The sequence below is a fragment of the Suncus etruscus genome, chromosome 9, assembly GCF_024139225.1.
Source record: "Suncus etruscus isolate mSunEtr1 chromosome 9, mSunEtr1.pri.cur, whole genome shotgun sequence".
Classification (NCBI taxonomy): domain Eukaryota; kingdom Metazoa; phylum Chordata; class Mammalia; order Eulipotyphla; family Soricidae; genus Suncus; species Suncus etruscus.
In genome coordinates this window covers 103,661,604-103,685,557 of record NC_064856.1, presented here as the reverse complement: position 1 = coordinate 103,685,557, position 23,954 = coordinate 103,661,604, and the positions used below count along the sequence as shown (strand labels likewise).

General features: G+C 44.2%; 1 protein-coding gene across 1 annotated transcript in view; it reads left to right on the top strand.

The window, feature by feature from the left end:
• The window catches only part of OSBP (oxysterol binding protein), a 44,663-nt gene extending 37,579 nt beyond the window's left edge, over positions 1–7,084 (top strand). Inside the window, exons 10-14 of the mRNA XM_049779604.1 lie at positions 1,529–1,632; positions 3,697–3,792; positions 5,198–5,379; positions 6,170–6,390; positions 6,488–7,084. Of these exons, the coding sequence (XP_049635561.1) occupies positions 1,529–1,632; positions 3,697–3,792; positions 5,198–5,379; positions 6,170–6,390; positions 6,488–6,630 (746 nt within the window). The 3' untranslated portion in view covers positions 6,631–7,084. The remainder of the gene's footprint in view (positions 1–1,528; positions 1,633–3,696; positions 3,793–5,197; positions 5,380–6,169; positions 6,391–6,487) is intronic.
• Positions 7,085–23,954: the final 16,870 nt, after the last annotated feature.

Genomic DNA, 23,954 nt, shown 5'->3' with positions numbered 1-23,954 from the left:
GTCTGTCCTAGGCTAGAGCAGGCAAGGCAGATAGATGCCTTACCACTTCTGCCACCACGCAGGCTCCTTGTTTACATTTCTTTTTGTTTTGTTTTGTTTTGTTTTGGGTCACACCCAGCAGTGCTCAGGGTTTACTCCTGGCTCTCTGCTCAGAAATTGCTCCTGGCAGGCTCGGGGGACCATATGGGATGCGGGATTTGAACCACCGTCCTTCTGCATACAAGGCAAATGCCTTACCTCCATGCTACCTCACCGGCCCCTTGTTTACATTTCTTAAGTAGATAAAAATGAAAGCACACACATAGTTTTCCAAGAGAGTTAATTTTATGAAGAAATAGTATAAAGGTGGGGCTGGGAAGGTGGCGCTAGAGGTAAGGTGTCTGCCTTGCAAGCGCTAGCCAAGGAACGGACCATGGTTCGATCCCCCAGCGTCCCATATGGTCCCCCCAAGCCAGGGGCGATTTCTGAGCACATAGCCAGGAGTAACCCCTGAGCGTCAAATGGGTGTGGCCCAAAAACCAAAAAAAAACGAAATAGTATAAAGGACTTTGGGGGATAATAGCAGGACTGAGATGGACCAACAGGTATGACCCCAAACTAAAAAAAAAAATTAAACAATTCAGGATTAGCCGAATAAAGAGACACACTGGGTGAGGTGTGGGTGGGTCCGCAAACATAGAGCCTCCATGCCAGGAGCCCACGGATTCTGGGCATATCACTCTCCTAACACTTTGAAGTGTTTGCTAATCTGAGGGGGGTCTCCACCACAGGCTTTGTTGGTCAGATTTTGTTGGCTTCATTGGGGTTTTCTTTATGTGGGTCATGATTGATTGGCTCGTTGGTTGTTTAATTGAAATATCCAAACCTCTTGTCCTCCCTAGAGAAAGAGTGTTTATTTCCAAGTGGTTGGGAGCTGCTATATCAGGTAACTCAAAAACTCCAGCTCCAATTACACACTTGGTCCTTTGGCCAGGTCTGCCCTCATCCTGAGCCTGCCTTTGGCAAAAGCTGTCCAGGAACCACTGTGACAACTAGCTGGTTCCCCCTAAATGATAAAGTGAGGAGTGTCAGATGGGCGCTCATTTTAAAGGTTTGAGATTTTCCTTTTTGGAACATTGAATAAAAAATTAGGCAAATTATTTTCCTTTCTGCATTGCCAGGAATTAAATCCAGGGGTTCCTGTACTTGGGACTCCCAAACAAAAGGCATATGTTCCCTGGCTCCTGCCAATTCTTTGTTATACAACACAACATCTATTGAATGGTAGAGGCAGGGTTGAATCTAGTTCTGTCTGATTTCCAAACCGCAGTTCTATTCACTATTTTTTTTTAACTACTTAAGATCATTAAATAAGAGGTTTATTTAAGGTCCCTAGGTTACTTAAGGTCAGCTTATTACTAACAATAGGACTCGGACTCCAGAACTGACAGCCAGTATGTGCTTCTTGCAACAATGCATTTCCTTCCTTTTTACAAAGAAATTTTTCCCTAATATTTTGCTTAATTTGAATACTTCTCTCTACTTTCAGGTAGCATCCACTGTATTTTTCATGCAACTGGGCACCACTACACATGGAAAAAAGTTACCACTACAGTGCACAACATTATCGTGGGCAAGTTATGGATAGATCAGGTGAGCGAAGATCCTCAAAACGCTTCTGAAGTATCTTTGTCGTCATTAGGACATGAACTAGCCCAGACTGTTGTTGCTGGTTTATCAGTTTTCTCCAAGGAACTTTTCAGCAGTAACATCACCTCCAGTCTCACAAAGTGACTGTACCTTTAATTATTATTTATTAATGACTATGTAATATTATTCATTAACTTCTCTAGTGGTACTTTGGCAGCTACCTGAAGATAATCACCCATTATTCATCAAATATTATCAGGCAGACTGCTAAGTATTAAGGCATACAAAATAAGATGAGCTGTTACTGTATTATTGGCAATAAAAAACATAATACTTGTAGGTTAAAGAGTATAGAACTGGGGCCAGAGAGATAGCATGGAGGTAAGGCATTTGCCTTTCATGCTGAAGGACAGTGGTGAGCCTGCCAGGAGCGATTTCTGAGCATAGAGACAGGAGTCACCCCTGAGCCAGGAGTAACCCCTGATTGCAGCCAGGTGTGACCCAAAAACCAAAAAAAAAGTATAGAACTATACACAAGTGTAAGTGAAGTGCTAAAACAGCATCTAATTATCAAATTATTCTTAAGACATTGGTTATAGGGCCAGAGATATAGAACAAGGGTTAAGGTACTTGCTGTGCATTCAGTTAATCGTTGTTCTAGATCCACAGTAACACATGTGGTCCCTCAAGCACTACCATGCATGATCCCTAGTCACAGCTAGAATAAATCCTGGCACTGCTTGGTGTGGCACAAAAACAAGAAGAAAAGCACCCGAACAAACAAACAAAAAGTAATACTGTTCACAGCAAATTCAGAAAAAGATTCATCTTTGAGAAATCAGGAAAATCCTCAGAGAGTAGGTATGGGAATTAAGATAAATATGGATAATTAAGATAGCTTGTTTTGAGGCCAGAGAGGTGGTGCTAGAGGTAAGGTATCTGCCTTGCAAGCGCTAGCCAAGGAAGGACCGCAGTTTGATTCCCCCAGCTTCCCATATGGTCCCTCCAAGCCAGGGGCAATTTCTGAGCGCTTAGCCAGGAGTAACCCCTGAGCATTAAACGGGTGTGGCCCAAAAAACAAAACAAACAAAAACAAACAGGGCCCGGAGAGATAGCACAGAGGCGTTTGCCTTGCAAGCAGCCGATCCAGGACCATAAGTGGTTGGTTCGAATCCCGGTGTCCCATATGGTCCCCCGTGCCTGCCAGGAGCTATTTCTGAGCAGACAGCCAGGAGTAACCCCTGAGCACCGCCGGGTGTGACCCAAAAACCAAAAAAATAAATAAATAAAAGATAGCTTATTTTGGGATTAAGAAGCAAGGAAGGAGTAGACAGTAGATGGCAAAGTTTGGACATTTGTTAAAAGTTCCCTATATTGGATTGGAGTGAGTATATAGTGGGTAGGGCTCTTGCCTTGCATGCAGCCAATCCAAGTTCAATCCTCGGTATCTCACATGGTCCCCTAAGCACCGCCAGTAGTGATACCTAAGTGGAGAGCCAGGAGTAAACCCTGCTGATAATGGCTGAGTGTGGCCCAAAAAATAAACAGAAAAACAAGGTGTTTTCTCTATTGTGAGTATTTTGATTAAGTGCAAAGTGAGAATACTGGTAGCAGATTGATATAGAAAAATATTTATATGTAATTATCAATATGCTGGAGATCAAATTTTGCCACTAGACGTTTAGAATTGATCCCCACCTGGAATATCAAAATTGCAGAGAGACTCTATAGCAGGGGTCTCAAACTCAATTTACCTGGGGGCCGCAGGAGGCAAAGTCGGGGTGATCCTTGAGTGCAAAGTCAGTAGTAAGCCTGGAACATTGGGGTGTGTGACCCAACAAAACAAAAAAAGATTCCTCTAGGTCAGGGCCACAAAATGTTGTACGGAGGGCCACAAATGGCCTTCGGGCCGCGAGTTTGAGACCCCTGCTCCATAGCAACTCAAAAGAATCTGAAGTGAGAGGAGTGCTAGAATGTATGATTTAAAAGAATTGAGATGTGTGACTCAGTACATACTAACACCATCCAGTCTTGGTAAATTAATCTGTGATTCTTTGTATTTTGTAGTCTGGCGAAATTGATATTGTGAACCATAAAACAGGCGACAAGTGCAATCTTAAATTTGTTCCTTATAGTTACTTCTCACGAGATGTAGCAAGAAAGGTAAGTTTAAAGAAATTCTTTTCTTGTATATGTACGTACATATATATCCTCTTTAGCATATGGACTGATCAGATAGATTGTGTATAGTGTGTGTTGTCCTAAAATGGTGTTTTAGGGGGAAAAACATGAAGTAAAAGAGAAAGTCAGCAAGAAAGGAAACTATTACATTACTAAACGAAGATAGTGGGTCCGGAGAGATAGCATGGAGGTAAAGCGTTTGCCTTTCATGCTGAAGGACGGTGGTTCGAATCCTGGCATCCCACATGGTCCTCCATGCCTGCCAGGGGCGATTTCTGAGTGTAGAGCCAGGAGTAACCCCTGAGCACTGTTGGGTGTGACCCAAAAACAAAAAACTAAACCAAGATAGTGAGTTTCAAGAGTAATAAGAGATTGAAAATAAGAAGCAGAAGGAGAAAGATTTACAGGAAGGAAAGCATGGATAGTTGCTCCCTATGAAGTTAAAGGATGTGTCTTACTACCAAAGTGGAGTTATATATGAGTTTTGGCAAGAGAATAAAAAATAACTGGGCTTTTAATTGTTTTCTGATTTCGGGAAAGAAGATAATATAATAGTTCTGAGTACCAGTCAGATCTGTTGTCTGCTCGTTATTTTTATAATAGAAATCCTCATACAGGAAATAGAGCATTAGCACAGCAGGTATGGCATTTGCCTTGCATGCAGCTGACTCAGGTTCAATCCTCAGCATCCCATATGGTCACCCAAGCCCTGCCAAGAGTGATCCTTGAGCACAGAACCAGAGGTCACCAGAGCACCATCAGGTGTAGCCCCAAACTAAAAACTCCTCATACAGTAAGATGATAACAAAATTCCCAGCTTAAAAGAGCTACATTAAATCTCTCAACAGTATAAAGAAACTGGGGGCTGGAGCAATAGCATAGCGGTAAGGTGTTTTGCCTTGCACGTGACCAACACAGGATGGATCCTGGTTCGAATCCCGCATCCCATATGATCGATCCCCTGAGCCTGCCAGGCTCAGAGCCAGGAGTAACCCCTGACCGCTGCCGGTTGTGACCCAAAAACCAAAAAAAGAAAATACAAGAAACTATGCAGATTCCAGGGACCTGAGAGGTGGAACTGAGACTATTATGATTGCCTTGCATGCGGCCAATCCAAGTGTGGTTCTCATGTTCAGGGTGCCATATATGGCATACTTCTGCTGATCACAGAGCCAGGAATTGCCATCCCCTGAGCATTACTCAGTGTGACCCTAAACCTTAATCTCTCCTCTTCATTACACACACACAAAGCAAAGTATACAGACTCTGTTGCTTGCCATTGCAAATATTTAACTAGTATTTTCCCTAAGGTTTTTCGATACCAGAACCTTCAGGTAAGTAGCACAGTGAATGCTATACTCCATAGTTTTGCTCTTCGTCCTTGTAGGTGACAGGGGAAGTGATGGATCCATCAGGAAGAGTTCACTTTGCTCTTCTGGGGACGTGGGATGAGAAAATGGATTGTTTCAAAGTACAACCCGTCATTGGGGATAATGGGGGTGATGCTCGCCAGAGAGGCCATGAAGCAGAAGAAAGCAGGGTCCTGCTGTGGAAGAGGAACCCTTTACCGTGAGTTCTCGGGTGCATGCATCCCCAGATGGCCCCTACATGTGTCTTGCCAGGAGTAAGTCCTGATCACATCTGAGTACAGTCCAGAAAAAGAAGAAAAAAAATGGAGACCATCTTCTCATCACTTCCTATATACTGTCTCCAGTGTTAAGCAAGGTTATTGAGAGTATGAGGCTTAAAGAAGGCTGAGGCTGGAGAGATAGCACAGCGTTTGCCTTGTAAGCAGTCGACCCAGGACCTAAGGTGGTTGGTTCGAATCCCGGAGTCCCATATGGTCCCCCATGCTTGTCAGGAGCTATTTCTGAGCAGATAACCAGGAGTAACCCTTGAGCGCTGCCGGGTATGGCCCAAAAACCAAAACCAAAACCAAAAAAAAAGGGGGGGGGGGCCAAGGAGGGGGCCAGAGAGATATCATGGACATAGGGTATTTGCCTTGTGTGCAAAAGGACGCTGGTTCGAAATCTGGCATCCCATATGGTCCCCTGAGCCTGCCAGGAGTGACCCAAAAATGAAAAAAAAAAAAGAAGGCCAAGGAAATAGGAATAAGGCCTTTTTATCTTGGCTTTTGTATTCTTACTCGTTGCAGCTGGACGCAAGTCCAAAGGCTGTTGGACGAATGGTGTCGGGTGGAGACAGGGAGTTGTCTGGGATTCTCCATCTGCAGAGTGGCTGCAGCTCTGCATGTTAGTGATGCTGTCTTTTGGCAGCTGGTTCTTCATTGTTGCCCTTGAGCCGCACTAGGACTGGGACCCTGGCATTCCTCTTTCACTTTCTCATCCTTTGCTTTTAGGAAGAATGCAGAGAACATGTACTACTTCTCAGAACTCGCTCTGACTCTTAATGCCTGGGAAGGTGGCACTGCCCCCACCGACAGCCGATTACGGCCCGATCAGAGACTGATGGAGAATGGGCGCTGGGATGAAGCCAATGCTGAGAAGCAGCGCCTGGAGGAGAAACAAAGGCTCTCCAGAAAGAAGAGAGAAGCAGAAGCGATGAAAGCCACCGAGGATGGTAACCACTCTCCCTTCTCATGCTCTGGCTATGAAGTGACTCCACTTGGCATGTCTCCCCTTCTAACTCTGCCTTTCTCGACCCTCTTTCTCTCTAGGCACACCCTATGATCCCTATAAGGCACTGTGGTTTGAGCGGAAGAAGGACCCCATTACCAAGGAGCTAACTCATATTTATAGGGGAGGATACTGGGAAAGTAAAGAGAAACAGGACTGGAACTCTTGCCCGGACATTTTCTGAAATATCAGTGACAAAAGAGAAGGAGGATCCAAAGGAGAAGAGGACAGAGATGTGCAGGGACGCTGGCGAGTGTGACTCACCGAGTGTTCTCCTCGAGTTTGTCTGTCTTAACCAATCATTTTTTCCTAAATCAATCACCAGAAGCAGACACCCGTGGTGGTGATTGGCTGGTTGCCTTAGCTGATTGAAACTGAAATCAAAAACACTAGATATCTCTGTTTGGAAGGGAGAAGTTTAGTGGCTGAAAAGTAGCGTTGATCCACTTCTGCAAAGTCAAGTATTCTTGGCTCTTCTCTGCCCCCATTTAAGATGATGTCATTCATCCTCCCCTTGTATTTTGCTCGGCCAAGACCTACGTCAGATTATGATTCAGGGGCATTTTGGTGCTGTTCCGAGCAAGAGCTGATTTTAGAAGTTCCTTTAAAAAGAAACACAAGAGACTCCGCCAACAGATGCGTCGTGAATGATTGTGGTGGAGCTTAGCTTAGACGTAGCATTATGAAGTGAGTACACAGCTGGGGTCAGTTTAATGGGGCCTCCGTGCTTAGATGACCCCCATGATGGAATGAGCCAGAGGGATGGTTCTGTTAAGGTTGGAATGTTCAGAGTTATTTTCTTGGAAGTTTCTTCTCTTCCATCAAGCTTCTGCCATTCTCATCTCTTTTGACAGCAACTGGATGCTACCCTGATGATTGGTAGGAGGGTGGGATTACCCTCACGAAGGGGGTTTTGTGGTGAACACTAGACAGAATTGAGAAAGACTGCTTGCCACTTTTGCTTTCCCAATTTGTCCTCACCTGGTGCTCATGCACCATCATATTTCTCACTTCTCTCTCACACACACCCATACACACATTCTCTCTCTCTCTCTCCTCTCTCTTTTTTCTCTCTCTCACTCTTCCCCAATCTCCTCCTGTCCCCTCACACAAATATCAATTTGAGTCTATGCCCGGTATAGAGCAGAACATTACCTGTCTCATTTTGAAACACTTCCGAATTTGAGAAGAGATTGTCTGGAATACAAGTTTTCACCATCTCTCAAGCCCCATGGACTGGAGCCTTCTCTGGAATAATGTGTTAAATATCTGTATATTATATATATGTAGAAAAAAATCTAATTTTTTGTTGAATATTCTCCTTCCCATTAAGAATATTGCTTTTTGATATCACTTATCTCCCTAGGACTCTTCTCTTAGACACTTGCTCTGGATTGGAGCCTTCTCTGCTTCTCACATTTTTGGAGCAGAGAGATTCAAATCCCTAAATAGGATCAGATCGCCTCTGGCAGTTACTGAGCAGGGACTTATTCCTATTTGTTGTATCAGGGATGCCCATTGCTATCTAAGCTTTGTTCTAATGATCTGACTCTTGGAAATGAAAGTCTGCGCCCCCCCCCCCCTTTCTGCCTTTTCTCTTCCTTTGTTAGGAAGAGTAAAGGTGGAAAGTCAGGAGGATAATAGCCAGTTTATTATTCTGCCTCATTACAGACCACAGCACACACAGCTGACTCCCAAAGGAACCTTCTTCCTAGGCTGTGGAGTGGGGAAGAAAACTGTTCCTGATGGGTCCTGGCTTCTGTCATTTGGGGGGCGGGAGGGGGGGGTTCTGTATTTGTTTGAATTGTTTTGTTCAAAAACACTCCTATACAACCCACCCTTGGTTGAGGATCACAACTTGAGGTGCCTTCCTTGTACGCTTTTTGTTAGTATTTTCTGTTTCTGTTCCTTAACTGCTGAGCCTCAGCCATTGTGGGTGCTAGGGGGAAAATACCATTCCAGAGGAAGCCAGCCATCTCGAGAAATTAGATTCAGACTGGGCAGTTTAGTACCCTCACTCCTTGCCCACCTCCCTTCCCTTCCTGGCTGTGCTTTGATGAACATGAAAGGGTCAACTGATAGGCTGTTTGCTCCTCAGAAGCAGATTCCAGTAGAAGCAAGGGATTATGCCAGGGCTGCTTTCAGCAGGGCCCATGACAATAATCAGGGGGGTTAGACAGACTAGAAATTGTCCAACAAAGATCAAACATCCCTGCTTTATTCCCCCCCCCCTTTCTTTCTCCACTTGGACTCCATTTCCAACTGATCTTAGCCAGATTCCTGCTACGGAAGAAGCATTGAGTCCTTCAGGTGAAATAAAACCACACGAAAACGAAACTATATTTTTGGTTTTTTTGCCTTATTGTTTTTTTTCCAAAAAAACTACTAAATTAAATAATTTTTAAAAAGTCATTCTTGGTCGTTTGATTCACTTCTGCCAGTTAGGAGGTAGAAGGGGGAGAGGGTGGTGAACTGACCCTGTGGCAATTTTTCTCAGGAATTTGGGTTCTAATCTTGAGACACTGGAAGAAAAAGTGGGTGGGTGTTTCCCTAGTGCATTGGCCAATCGACAGCCTTCTTGAGGACTTGCAGGCAGAAGGCTGGATTTAGTCACTCTTAAAGCTTCAGTGTAGTCTAAATGTCCAAGCCCCACCTCCAAAGAGGAGAGTTGTTTGTAAAGCTGATGCTGCTTCAGCTCCAGCAAGAAAATAATTTTTTGAATTTAATATCTCTTAACCCATTTAGCTTCTGATATTTTTAGTTGTTTCATGTAAGGAGTCAACTTCTGTCGTTTTAAATAAAAGCTAGTGAGCAGAGAAGCTCTGTGGGGAAATAGTAAGGAAATGCTGTTGAAGTTTTTCCTCTGTAAATCCAGGGCGGAGGAAATGGCAAAGTCATGCCCAAGATTCGGGGAGGCTATCGACCTGGGAAAGCATTGTCCCTGCCTTCCGGGCAGGCAGGCTGGTTCATGTATTGAGCATTTGGAACTCTGAGCATTGTGGGGCATATTCTTCATCGTAAAAGACCGATGTTAACGTCCTTGTCTCAAAGACAAAGGAGGGCATTCAGTATGGAACACAAGTCAGGTCACACCCAGTCATGTAGCTGAATGGTTAGTCACAGTGTTGGAATTCAAGGCCAGGTTTGCTTAACCCCCGAGTTTGTGACCTCTCCACCCTCGTGTTCTGTGAGAAACTAGGTTGAAAAGCAGTTGAGTTCATTCGTTTCCTCCTGCAGCCTATCTAGCCCCGCTGGGCTGCCCACTTCTATTCCAAAGGCTTCTTGGTATCAGGAGCCCTTCCAGAGGAATCCCCTAAAGGAAATTGTATCCTTGAAGTTCAGCTGCTAGGTTCTTGAGTCTGCACAGTTCCCATGTGGTAATAAGTTTGCTTTCCTGTCTCTTCTCATTTGTCTGAGTCTCATATCGAGCTTCATGTTTTCGAGCAAGCTACAAAGTACTATGCTGGGAAGGTGGCTCAAAAGGCTGGATCCTACTGGAGCCAAGGGTTTGATTCTGGCACCATAAAGTATGACCCTGTTTTAAGAAAGTTCATTGTAGTAGACTTAGCACTTGGAGAGCTCATTTTTTCATTTCCAGTGTCTGCTCTTTTAGGGTCAGACAAAGGGACGGAAACATTTTAGTAATCTTAACTTCGTCATCTTTTTTTTTTCTGGTTTGATTTATGGGGTCATGCTCAGGGGTCAGGGGTCAATCCTGGCTCTTTGTACTCAGAAGTCTCTCCTGGCTCGGGAGACCATATGGGATGCTGGGGATCAAACTCAGATCAGCCATGTGCAAGGCAAATGCCTACCCATTGTGCTTTATTTTTTTGATATTTAGGTCACACCTGGCAGTGATCAGGAGTTGCTACTCCTGGCTCTGCACTCAGAAGTCGCTCCTGGCAGGCTCGGGGGACCATATGGGATGCGGGGGTTCGAACCATCATCAGTCCGGTGTTGGCCGCATGCAAGATAAACGCCTTACCACTGTGCTATCGCACGCACGCACACACACACACACACACACACACACACACACACACACACACCCGTGCTTTTGATCAATTTTTGATTTGTTTTTGGGGCCACACCTGGTGATGCTCAGGGCTTACTCCTGGCTCTGTGATCAGGGATAACTCCTGAGTTTGGGATCATATTGGGTATTGGGTTGAACTTGGGTTGGATCAAATTTGGGTCAGTTGTATGCAAGGCAAACACCCCTGCTGTACTATCTATAATAATGCACTTCTATAACATGATGGGTTGGAGTATGTGTCTTCTGGGATCTGCCACACTGATACCCAAAATTAAGATTCAATAAAAATACCTTTTACTATACTTCAAAGTCCCCCCCCCAAATGTTAGTTATAAATAGCAAGAGTCCACTCTACTTTCAGTGAAGTCTTAAATTATTCAGATTTGGGGGACTAGAGAAATAGTACAACATTCCATATGGTCCCTCAAGCCTGCCAGGAGTAACATTTGAGAGCAGAGCCAGGAGTAACCCCTGAGCACCACCAGGTGGGACCCAACACTCCTCCCCCCAAAAAATATTTTTCAAAATTTTAGAGCATTAGAGATTGCTCCTAAAAATTATATGAAGTCTTTCCCTAGTGTTCCAGTCTACTTGATGGGGAACATCCCAACTCTTTCATGACTTTCGTTGTCCAACCCCATAAAATGTGTACTCATAAGCCAAGAAGATGGTACAAAAGGCTGAAGCACATATTTTGCATGTGGGGACCCCAGTTTCAGTGCCCAACACTGTTGGGAGTAACTGGTTTTCATTCTATTTAGGATCATTATTCTTTGATTGTGCTCGTCGCTCATGGACTAGAAGTACCTCTGGATTGGTCCCTTACCCTTAAAAGTTCTCTACCCAAGGGGGGTGGTCCTTCTCTTTCCAATAAAGACCTCAGGTCTCAGGGAGAAGCTGCTTGCAGTTTTGGTTTCCACAGCTTGCTGGTAGATAGCTTGTAGTGGAAGTTTTCCTGAACTTGTTCTATCTCTACAAATTTATGTGGATTATTTCCTGTGCTGGTGTTGCTTCAAGACCCTCATTTTCCAGGGGCCGGAGAGATAGCATGGAGATAAGGTGTTTGCCTTGTGTGCAGAAGGTCAGTTCAAATTGCGGCATCCAATATGGTCCCCTGAGGATGCCAGAAGTGATTTATTTTTTTTGGTTTTTGGTTTTTGGGTCACACTTGGCAATGCTCAGGGGTTATTCCTGGCTCTACGCTCAGAAATCGGCACTGGCAGGCTCGGGACCATATGGGATGTCAGGATTCGAACCAACATCCTTCCGCATGCAAGGCAAACGCCTTACCACTGTGCTATCTCTTCGGCCTCAGGAGTGATTTCTGAGCCTAGAGCCAGAGTGACCCTTGAGAACTGCCGGGTGTGACCCCAAAACCAAAAATAAAGACCCTCGTTTTTCCAATCCCAAGGCTTCTGCTTCATCACACCATACAATCTCCTGAACATCAAGCTGAAAATCATTCCCAGCACTACTCTGTGTGGCCACCAAATTAAAACTAATGTGTCGGGGCCTGCGAGAGAGCACTGAGGTAGGATGTTTGCCTTGCATGCAGCCAACTTGGGAAGGACCCGTTTCTAATCCCAGAATCCGATATGGTCCCTTCAGCCTGACGATTTCTGAGTGCAGAGCCCCAGGGTAAGCCCTGGGTGAGGCTGGGTATAGCCCAAAAATCAATCAATAAATAAAGTTTAAAAATAAATAACTAATGTGTCTGCCCAGGCTTTCTGTCCCAAAGACGAGAGAGAGTTCTGTCCCAAAGACACGAGAGAGAGAGAGAGGAAGAGGAAGAGGGAGAGAGAGAGAGTTACTCCTGGCTCTGCACTCAGAAATCGCTCCTGGCAGGCTTGGGAACCATATGGGATGCCAGGAATCGAACCCAGGTCTGGCAGTGTGCAAGGCAAATACCCAACCGCTGTGCTATTGCCATGGCCCCATGGTCAAGTACTTTTTAAAGAGGTGCCTCTGAAGCAGTGCTCAGAGGGAACTCAGGGTCCACTGGATAAATAGCAATACTTGGCCAACCAGGCTGGACAGTTATAGTCTAGAAAGGTAGTGTGGCTCAGTTGTGGAACTGGGTGGGGGGCAAAGGGGGATCAGGAGATTGAACTTGGGTCTTTGGCCACTAAACTATCTCCTGAGCTCCATCAGACAGACACCTTCAAACTCAAGAACTAAAGAACTCACATTTGCTTACTACAGCTCTGCAGAGTTTGTATATTTTTTAAATGATTTATTTAAGCACCATGGTTACAAAAATGTTCGCAAATCGGTTTCAGTCGTCCAATGAACACCACCCTTCACCAGTGTAACTTTCCTGGCACTGGAGTACACTGAGGTCACGTATTCTCTATTGGACCACCTGTAAAGAATCATTAACATTAGCTCTGAGATACAGACTGGGAATGTCACCACTCATTTCATTTTATTCAAACCTGTTTTGTCATGTAGACCAGGGATAAAGTGACATAAACTCAAGCAATTAACAGTCTGGATTGCTAAATAAGACAACTTGACACAGGAAGTGAGGAAAGCCATTCACCTTCATCCTCTGTTTCCCTGCACAGCCAAAATCTGTGTCAGATTATGATTCAGGGATGTTTTGGTACTGTTCAGTACAGAGCTGCTTTTAGAAGTTCCTAAAAGAGGAGATAGAAATGTGTCAGAAAACAACTTTTAGAACAGGGCAACGAATCTGAGCTGAGAGTGGCAGCTTGTAATAAGGACTAGGGAAATGAAAAGTTTAAAAAGAAAAAGGTGCTGCATGGAGAAAGATGAATGAAGTGGAGGGAAGCAAACTGGAATTGGACAGCTGGTAAAATACCTAGAGTTTACGGACAAGGAGGAAATCAAGTTATAGAGCCTTTATCAGAAGCCTTTTGGGGGCTGAAGTGATAGCATAGCAGGGAGGGTATTTGCCTCGAATTCACTGACCTGGGTTCAATCTTGGGCATTCTTTATGATCCCCTGAATGACCCCTGAGCTAGCAAGCCAGTAATTTTGTGTGTATATGTGTGTGTGTCTACCACTGACATTCCTCCGTTTTTTTTTGTGTGTGTTTTTTTTTTTTTTGGTTTTTGGGCCACACCCGGTAACGCTCAGGGGTTACTCCTGGCTATGTACTCAGAAGTTGCTCCTGGCTTGGGGGACCATATGGGACGCCGGGGGATCGAACCGAGGTCCGTCCAAGGCTAGTGCAGGCAAGGCAGGCACCTTACCTTTAGCGCCACCGCCCGGCCTCCCCCCTTTCTTTTTTTTTTTTTTTTTTGGTTTTTGGGCCACACCCGGCGGTGCTCAGGGGTTACTCCTGGCTATCTGCTCAGAAATAGCTCCTGGCAGGCATGGGGGATCCTATGGGACACCGGGATTCGAACCAACCACCTTTGGTCCTGGATCGGCTGCTTGCAAGGCAAACACCGCTGTGCTATCTCTCTGGGCCCCCTTCCTCCGTTTTAAAGTAGGCTCGTGTGTGTGTGTGTGTGTGTGTGTGTGTGTGTGTGTGTGTGTGTGTGTGTGTGTGTGTGTGTGTCTACCACTGACCTTCCTCCATTTTAAAGTAGGCTCATGGGTCCCAATGTTGAAAGGGCTTCATAGGCAGGAATGTGAACTAAGCCTGGAGAAGGATGAGAATGAAGAGAATTGGGACAGAGCGGGTATGGCACTTGACTTACATGTGATCCCAAACCAAATTTAATCATCATCCCATGTGGCTCCCTGAGCACTGCCAGGAGTATTTCCTGAGTGCAGAACCAAGAGTAATCCCTGAGCATCATCAGGTGTGACCCATAAACAGCACACACGATTTGGGGAACTACTGAGATGCTGAGCTGAGAGGTGGAGTAAGCAGTGACACCAGAACTCTGTGTTTACAGGAACAGGAAATGAGCCATGAGCTGCTAAGACTGTCTGCTGGGATCTCTGCAGGGAAGGGAGAGAGCTGAGGACTGGGGAATATCTTTGTCCCAATTTCATTTGTTTTGTTTTGTTTTTCGGGCTACACCCATTTGATGCTCAGGGGTTACTTCTGGCTAAGTGCTCAGAAATTGCCCCTGGCTTGGGGGGACCATATGGGATGCCGGGGGATCTAACTGCAGTCGCAGAGATTTGATTCCATCAGGAGTACATGCAGTCACTTATAGACCCATGAATAAAAGAGATGCAAAATTATGAAATGGGAGGTGGAGGTGGAATAAAATCATCATATTAGGGATATTATTAAACTACAGCGTGTTTTTGCGAAATTGAGTGAAATCTGAGCCAATTTAATTATTTTTACGTCTATATTTTTAAAAATGAAATATTAGATGGGCATTTAAGACTTGCAGCATATATATTTTAAATACATAGATTAAGCGATCAGTACTTTTCATTCCAAATACAATATCTCTGTATACCTCATCAGGAGGGAAGTATTAAATTCACATTTGAACCCTTTCCAAATGGCCTTTCGGCCCTCTTCCATACATCTTATTTGTCCAATTTGACTATATCTTAACAATTCAAAATGTTCCTATCTTTTGTCTCTGCAAAATCTATCTTCTCAGAAGAAAAGGATAGTCATTGCAGCATAGTTTTTTTGTTTGTTTGTTTGGTTTTTTTTTTTTTTGGTTTTTGGGCCACACCCGGTAACGCTCAGGGGTTACTCCTGGCTATGCGCTCAGAAGTTGCTCCTGGCTTGGGGGACCATATGGGACACCGGGGGATCAAACCGCGGTCCGTCCAAGGCTAGCGCAGGCAAGGCAGGCACCTTACCTTTAGCGCCACCGCCCGGCCCCTGCAGCATAGTTTTTAATAAAACTGGGGGGGGGGGAAGAACCCAAAGTATTCATCATTAAAATGTTACTAAGTGCATGTGTTACATCCATACAAACCAAATATTCAATGCGTGTGTGGGTTTTTCTTATTTGGGGGAGGACAAGAATGGAGGGTTGAGGTCACATCTGCAGAGTTCAGTATCTACTCCCAGCTGTGTACGGTGAGGGTGGAGGGGAAGGGTCAGCCAGGTAATGCTCAGGACACTATGTGCTTCCTGAGTCAAAGGTCAACTTCCTGGCCCATTGCCTATCTCTCCTGGCAGGCACACAGGTTTAAAAGAATGAAAACATCTACATGATTAACATGAAAGGAATCAATGGCTTATTATTTTTTTGAGGTTGGCCAGATGGTTCTTAAATCACCTCTAGGTTCTTTCCTGAAAGTGTTCAGGAATCTTGTGTGACACTTCGGGTTGGGGGGGGGGGGGTGGACACTGTGCAGTACTGGGGACCCAACTAGCGTCCCTGTCTGCAAGGAAAGTGCCTTAGCCCCTGCACTATTGCTCTGGGCTCTTTTTTTTTTTTTTTTTCTCCAAGCAGTGCTCAGTCCCCTGGCCATTTGAGAGAAAACAAGTGCCGAAAGGAACTAAGGAACTTGGGAACCACCCCATGGTGCTTCAGTTGGAGTTGAGGACCAGGGCAAATCCCAGTGTCAAGCATGTGCCCAAGTTATTGGCACCATTTCACTGGCCCACGTGATTGGGGATTGGGGGAGTATTTTTTTGGCCACATCTGGCGGTGCTCAGGAGTTACTCCTGGCTTAGGACTCAGAAGCCACTCCTGGTAAGCTCAGGGGACCATATGGGGTGTCGGAGATGGAACTCCGGTTGGCTGTGTGCAAAACAAGCACCTTAGCCACTGTGCTATCTCTCCTGCCCCCTGTGATTCTTTTATTATTATTATTATTATTAATAATAATTTTTATTTTGACCAAAGTGGATTACAAATCATTCACAGTAATATTTTAGGTACATAGTGACATTGAATCAGGGGCATTCCCACCACCAATGTTGTCCTTCCTCCACCCCTGTGATTCATTTTTAAATGAGAAGACCAAAGAGCTAGACAGTTGAAGGAAAAAAAGGGGGGTCTGGGGATTTATGGAGTGAAATTATGTGTCATTTCTTTCTCTTTTTTTTTTTTTTGGTTTTTGAGCCACACCTGGTAACGCTCAGGGGTTACTGCTGGCTATGCGCTCAGAAGTCGCTCCTGGTTTGGGGGACCATATGGGACACGAGGGATCGAACCATGGTCAGTCCTAGGCTAGCGCTGGCAAGGCAGACACCTTACCTCTAGAGCCACCATGCCAGTTCCATGTCATTTCTTTCTAATTTCTGAACAGACACTGTGCTTTTTTATTTTTGTAACATTAATGCCTATCTCAAGCTAAAACTGTTACTTTGGGGGGAGGAAGGGAAAGTTAGGCACAAAACATACATATATTGTTTATCACAGATATTCAGGGCTGTTCCCTTGTTAAAATAAGTCTATTGGGAGAGCATTAGACTGAGGATCAAAAGGTCCCTGATTCAAAGGACTGGAGATATAGTATAACAGATAAGGTGCTTGCATCTGACAGAGTCCTGTGTACTTCTGGGTGTGACCAGCAAAACAAAATTAAAAAGTTTCCTGATTTGGGGCCCGAGCAGTGGCACAAGCGATAGGGTGCTTGCCTTGCAGGCGCTGACCTAGGACAGACCGCGGTTCCATCGCCCGGCGTCCCATATGGACCCCCAAACCAGGAGTGATTTCTGAGTGCATAGCTAGGAGTAACCCCTGAGTGTCACCAGGTGTGGCACAAAAAAAAACCCAAGAAGTTTCTTGATTTTATTCAGGTTTGAACAAAAGTTTTAGGGGTGACCCTCATCAGCTCTATGTCCAGGGTGGTCTTTCACTCTCTATGTTGAACTTCTTTTTTAAGAAGAATCCTAGGTTGTCCTTTTGTGGGTGGAAAAAGGAAAAATATCTTTTTCTCAGGGTGGGATGGAGACAAAGGTAAATGGGCAAAGGACTTGATCCGAAATTGGTGTGCTGGCCCAGTTTTGGAAGCTTCATCCTGGCAGGGCAAAGAGATGGGTCTTGCCTGCTGTACTACGTTTGCACACCACGATTGTTGGCTTGTCTGCAGGACCCTGATGTCCATTCACTCATTCCTCATCACCCCTGACTTCCCAGTGATACTCAGGAAACAATCAGGAGATCAGTCGATTTCTCCACTAAATCCTTGCCCTCTGGTACCCAATTTTTCAGAGTTGTTTATGCTAATGAGGATGGAGGTGGAATAATGAATTCAGAAGCTGAAGATTCTAAATCAAATGACCCACGGTTGAGTAATGTGACATTGTTAGGGTCCAGAGTCAAAGGACAAGATCACACAATTGGAATAAAGTTGAACAAAACTTTAATTTGTCTACCACCAGCCCCAAACTGATCAGTCAGGGTCATCTCTAGAAGTAGATGAACTCCATCCAAGGTCATGAATAGGATTATATAGAGAAGGTCTAGCTTTTTGATAATCTTTAAAATGATTGGCTATTGTCTAGGGATACCTTCCTACTGCTCTCTTGTGTCCTTCTCTGATAGGCTACCTGGTATGGCCAGGTAGTTTGGGGCAGTGTTAATGGAAATAGGCTTAAGGAAACCTAGCATGTGACTTACACCATGTGATCCTTACAAAATGGCAGTCCTTCTTATTCAGAACCCAGGACCCAACAACATGACTTAGGAAATGCTGTGTTTGAGACCAGACACTAGCTGGGTCATGAGGGATGAGAAAGATCTTGTCCTTTGTTGTGTTTTGTTTGGGGGCTATACTCAGCATGCTCAGAATTTACTCCAGGCTCTGCACTCAGAAATTACTCCTGGAAGTGCTCAGGAGATCCTATGGGATGCCAGGAATTGAACCCTGGTAGATTGCATTCGGGCTAGCGTATTAATCACTGTACTTATTCACTGTACTCAGTCCCCTAGTCCCTACATTCTAAAAACTCTCACTGGTGAAAAACTAAAATAATACTATTCTAAGGGCCTGAGCAGTGGTGCAGTGGTAGGGCATGCCTTGCCTCGCACGCAGTGACTTAGGACGGACCAAGATTCGATCCCAAGGTTCAATCCCTTGGTGTCCCATATGGTTCCCCAAGCCAGGAGCCATTTCTGAGTGCATAGCCAGGAGTGACCCCTGAGGGTCATAGGGTGTGGCTCAAAATTCAGAATACAAAAGAAAGAAAGAAAGAGAAAGATAGAAAGAAAGAAGAAAGAGAAATAAAAAAGACAAAAAGAAGAAACAAAGGACAGAGAGAAAGAAAGAAGAAAAAGAAAGAAAGAGAAAGATAGAAAGAAAGAAGACAAAAAGAATAAGAAAGAGAAAGAAAAAAGAAAAGAAAGAGAAAGAAAGAAAGAAAGAAAGAGAGAAAGAAAGAGAGAAGAAAAAGAAAGAAAGAAAGAAAGAAAGAAAGAAAGAAAGAAAGAAAGAAAGAAAGAAAGAAAAAGAAAAGAAAGAAAGAAAAAAGAAAAAGAAGAAAGAGAGAAAAAAGAAAGAAAGAAAAAAGAAAAGAAAAGAAAAAGAAAAGAAAAAGAAGAAAGAAAGAAAGAAGAGTGAGAGAAAGAAGAGTGAGAGAAAGAAGGAAGGAAGGAAGGAAGGAAGGAAAAGAAAGAAAAGAAAAGAAAAATACTGTTTCAGGACCCTTTTGTGTAGTGCAGTCTGCTTCCCTCCCCAACCACATTTCTAGCCTGTGCCTAGATGCTAGCTGTGAATGGGGTTTTCTATTTATTGGTTTTGGATCAAAAGGAAGGAAAAACATGGCTGAAGCAATAGGACAGTAAGTCACCTTGCTTTGCATGCAGTTGACCTGGATTTGATCCTGGGTTTCCGGTATCGTCCCTCCCAGCCCTCAGGTGTGAGCACAGAGCACAGAGCCAGGAGTGAGCCCGGGGCACAGCTGGACATGGCTCCAAACAACAGTAACAACAAAAATACAAAACACAACAGAAACAGAAACCAACATGGTAGACTAATTGATTGGTCTGTTGGATTACTCAAATATTATAGTAGAGGTCATTACAAATATTGTGTGGTGACTTACATTGATTTGGAAATCAGTTGAGTGAAAGCCAACCCAGTTCTGATGTAACTGTCAAAGTACTATTACTAGTGATGATCATTGAAAGGAGTAACCTTTGTTTTTTTTGGGGGGGGCACACCCAGCAATGTTTAGGGGTTGCTCTTATTTCTGCACTTAGAAATCACTCCTGATAGTGCTGGAGGACCATACGGGTTGCCAGAGATCGAACCTGGGTCGGCTAGGTGCAAGGCATGCACTTTACGCACTGTATGTATTACCTCTCCAGTCCCAAAGACTTGGAATAAAGCACATTGCCCTCTATAATGACAATGTGCCAAGTCAATCACAATTTTAAGGCTTAAGAACAAAGATTTCTTGATGAAAAGGGAAGAAAACTTCCCTGAACACCCAATTTGCTGCCCTGCTGAATTTGCACCCAAGACTGCAAGCATCAATTCTTACCTGAATTCTCAGTCTGGAGGCCTGCCTGGTGCATTCAGATTTTCCAGCTCCCACAGTCCTGTGAGTCAATTTCTTTTTTTAAAGTAAAATATATGAAGATGTATTCCAAAGAGGATAACTACCCTTATAAATAGCGTCACAGGAGTTCTGCTTGGGGTTGCCTGTCAGATTTGACTTGAGTTAAGGGCAGATTTACCCACTTAAATTTTTTTTTGGTTTTTGGGTCACACCTAGTGATGCTCAGGGGTTACTCCTGACTATGTGCTCAGAATTCACTCCTGGCTCGGGGTACCATAGAGGACACTAGAAATGGAACTGAGGTTCATTGGGTCAGCCATGTGCAAGGCAAACACCCTACCGCTGTGCCATCACTATGGCCCCTACCCACTTAGAATTTAAATTTTTTGGTTTTTTTTTTTTTTTTTTTTGGGTCACACCTGGCAGTGCTCAGGGGTTACTCCTGGCTCTATGCTCAGAAATCGCTCCAGGGGCCGGGCGGTGGCGCTGGAGGTAAGGTGCCTGCCTTGCCTGCTCTAGCCTAGGACGGACCGCGGTTCGATCCCCCGGCGTCCCATATGGTCCCCCAAGAAGCCAGGAGCAACTTCTGAGCGCATAGCCAGGAGTAACCCCTGAGCGTCACAGGGTGTGGCCCAAAAAACCAAAAAAAAAAAAAAAAAAAAAAAAAAAAAAAAAGAAATCGCTCCTGGCAGGCACAGGGGACCATATGGGACGCCGGGATTTGAACCACGGACCTTCTGTATGAAAGGCAAACGCCTTACCTCCATGCTATCTCTCCGGCCCCAGAATTTAAATTTTTTTTCACTCTTTTTAGTTTTTTCACTTAAAATTTTTTGTTGATAAAAATAAAGAAATCAGAACAAAAATGTGGGGTAGATTTGGACATTTTGTGGTGAATATATGTATGCATATATATGTATATATGTATATTTCCAATTGTGTATTCTGAAGACACATATAATGTTATACAGCTAAACTAATTTAATAAAATTATTTAACACATCCCCATAAAAGCAAACTTTAAAATGTTAGAGATATTATGTATTGTAAAGGTCTTCACGAATAATTGAATGGGGAAGAAGTGATGAGGGAGGGAGGAAGGTAGGTGAAACTGAGTTGAGAATGTATTTTGGGCTTTTGAAAATCACCTGTTCTTCCTTTTGTACCAGAACTGACTAAGATTGCCTACTTATTTTAGGATTTAAGAGAAAATATAGTATGGCAATTAATAATAAAAAAAAACATTTAGTAAGAAGCAGCATATAACCTTACTGGACCTTTGTAAAATAATTTTTATTTTGGGACCCGGAGAGATAGCACAGCGGCATTTGCCTTGCAAGCAGCCGATCCAGGACCAAAGGTGGTTGGTTCAAATCCTGGTGTCCCATATGGTCCCCCGTGCCTGCCAGGAACTATTTCTGAGCAGACAGCCAGGAGTAACCCCTGAGCACCGCCGGGTGTGGCCCAAAAACCAAAAAAAAAAAAAAAATTTTATTTTGGTTCTTGGGTCACACGTGGCAGCGCTCAGGGCTTATTTCTGGCTCTGTGCTCAGACATCGCTCCTGGCAGGCTCAGGGGACCATATGGGATGCCGGGATTTGAACTACAATCCTTCTACATGAAAGGCAAACGCCTTACCTCCATGCTATCTCTGTGGCCCCAAAATTTGTATATTACAAAGATTATGTAATTTAAGAAGTGACATAAAAGTTACAATCACGAATAGCTCACAGAATAATGTGGGGGCAATATTTTTTTCTAGCTGTCTCCAACAAGTGCTTTCTCTCCTAGAAGACTAATTGTTAGTTTTTTTGAGAAATTTTTATTTTTACTACAGTGGATTAAAAATCTTTCACAGTAATATTTTAGGTACATAGTGACATTGAATCAGGGGTATTCCCACCACCATTGTTGTCCTCCCTCCACCCCTGTTCCCAGCATGCATCCCATATCCCTCTCCTTTGCCCCTTGGGCTGCTAGTATAAGTGGTCCCCTCTCTGTCTAGCAAGACATTTGTTTTATTTTCCTTTTTCGTAAAACATTTCACATCATCTTCAAAGTAAATCAGGCCCTTCTAACTTATTGCTAATTAATTATCTAAGTTGCAAAAATTCCTGCTATGTTTCTTTCTGTATTAGTTTTTCATAATAAAAACTGATCAAATTAAAATACACATATCTTGGAGCTGGAGAGGTAAAGTGGGGAAAGAGAGAGAGAAGAGAGAGAGGGAGAGGGAGAGAGGGAGGGACGGAGAGAGAGAGGAGGGACGGAGAGAGAGAGGGGTGGAGAGAGAGAGAGAGGGGAGAGAGAGTGAGAGAGAGAGTGAGAGAGAGAGAGAGAGAGAGAGAGAGAGAGAGAGAGAGAGAGAGAGAGAGAGAGAGAGAGAGAGAGTAGGTTAAAATGACCTGGACCTGGGCTCAATCCCAGGCATCCCATATGATCCCCAGAGCCTGCCAAGAGTGATTTTTTTTTTGTTTGTTTTTTTTGGGTCACACCTAGTGACACTCAGGGGTTACTCCTGGCTATGCATTGAGAAATCACTCCTGGCTTGGGTGACCATATGGGACACCAGGGGATCAAACCGTGGTCCGTCCTAGGTTAGCACGTGCAAGGCAAAAACACCCTACCACTTGCACCACCGATCCACCCAAGAGCAATTTCTGAGCACAGAGCCAGGAGTAACCCCTGAGTGCCTCCTGGTGTAGCCCAGAACAAACAAACAAACAAACAAACAAAACAAAAAGTTGTTTTCCTTGCATGTGGCTGATCCTGACTTGAATCTCCAGTAGTATCACATATTATTCCCAGGGTCCCAGGATAAGCAGGGTGTTGGGTGTCCCCAACATACATATTTATACACTCAGTATGTACGGATTACATAGGTTTCCTTTTTTGGGGTGTGTATGTTCCATTTAGCAGTCTCAGGGCTCCACTCTGTCAAGTTTGGGGGACCCCATATGGGATGCCGGGAATCAAATCCGGGCCTCAGCTGTGTACAAGGCAAAGGCCCTACCATTGTGCTATTGCTCCACTCTGCCCCTGTCTCCAGCTTCTTTTTTTTTTTTTTTTTGGTTTTTGGGTCATACCCGGCATTGCTCAGGGGTTACTCCTGGCTGTCTGCTCAGAAATAGCTCCTGGCAGGCACGGGGGACCATATGGGACACCGGGATTCGAACCAACCACCTTAGGTACTGGATCGGCTGATTGCAAGGCAAGCACCGCTGTGCTATCTCTCCGGGCCCCGTCTCCAGCTTCTTTAGTATAACTTTTGGTCTAGTTGGAAAACACTCTAATCTTATAAAGAGTATTTGAAGAGGAAAAGTTGGGAGGAAAGATGGAAAAATTAAATTCATTGACATGAAGTGTTGAAAAGGTTTGGATCTGAAATAACTTATTTCAGAAAAATACCTAAATTTAGACACAAGGGACAATTATGGAAGACTAAGAAAGAACAAAATTATGCAATTTGCTGCAAAGTGGATGAAACTAGGGGACTTCATGCTGAGGGAAGTCAGTCAGAAGCAAAAGGGAGAGAGACAAAGTGATTTCTCCCCTATGTGGGACTGAATGATACACAATAAGGTCCCTAAGGTCCAGAGGTGGGAGTAGGAGAATTGATCCACATAAGTGAGTTGGGAGTATTTGAGAGGAAAAGGTCATGGGGGTCCTTAGGAGAGGGCAGGGGTACATTGCTGATGGATGTGGTGTTGGAATTATGTGCATGAGAAATCACTATGAATAGCATTGTAAACCAAAGAATCTCAATGAAAAATTTGAAACAGAAAAGAAACAATACCTAGCATAAAATTTAGAGTTGATAAATGGAAAAGAAGAAAATGTCAAAAAAATGTATAGGAGACAGTTCTAACGGAATTGGTTAGTAAAAGTGCTCTCAAGGGACCATAATGAAATTACAGTGAGTGGCGTGCTTACCTTGCATAAGCAAGAACTTGGTTTGATCCCAGGCATCTCATATGGTTCCCTGAGTTGGTTGCAGGTGATTTCTGAGCACAGAGCCAGGAGTTACCCCCTGTGTGTCACAGGGTATGGCTCCTTAAACCAAAAGCAAACCAAATCGAACCAAAGAGCACAAAAACAAACTCTGCCTTAAAAAAAA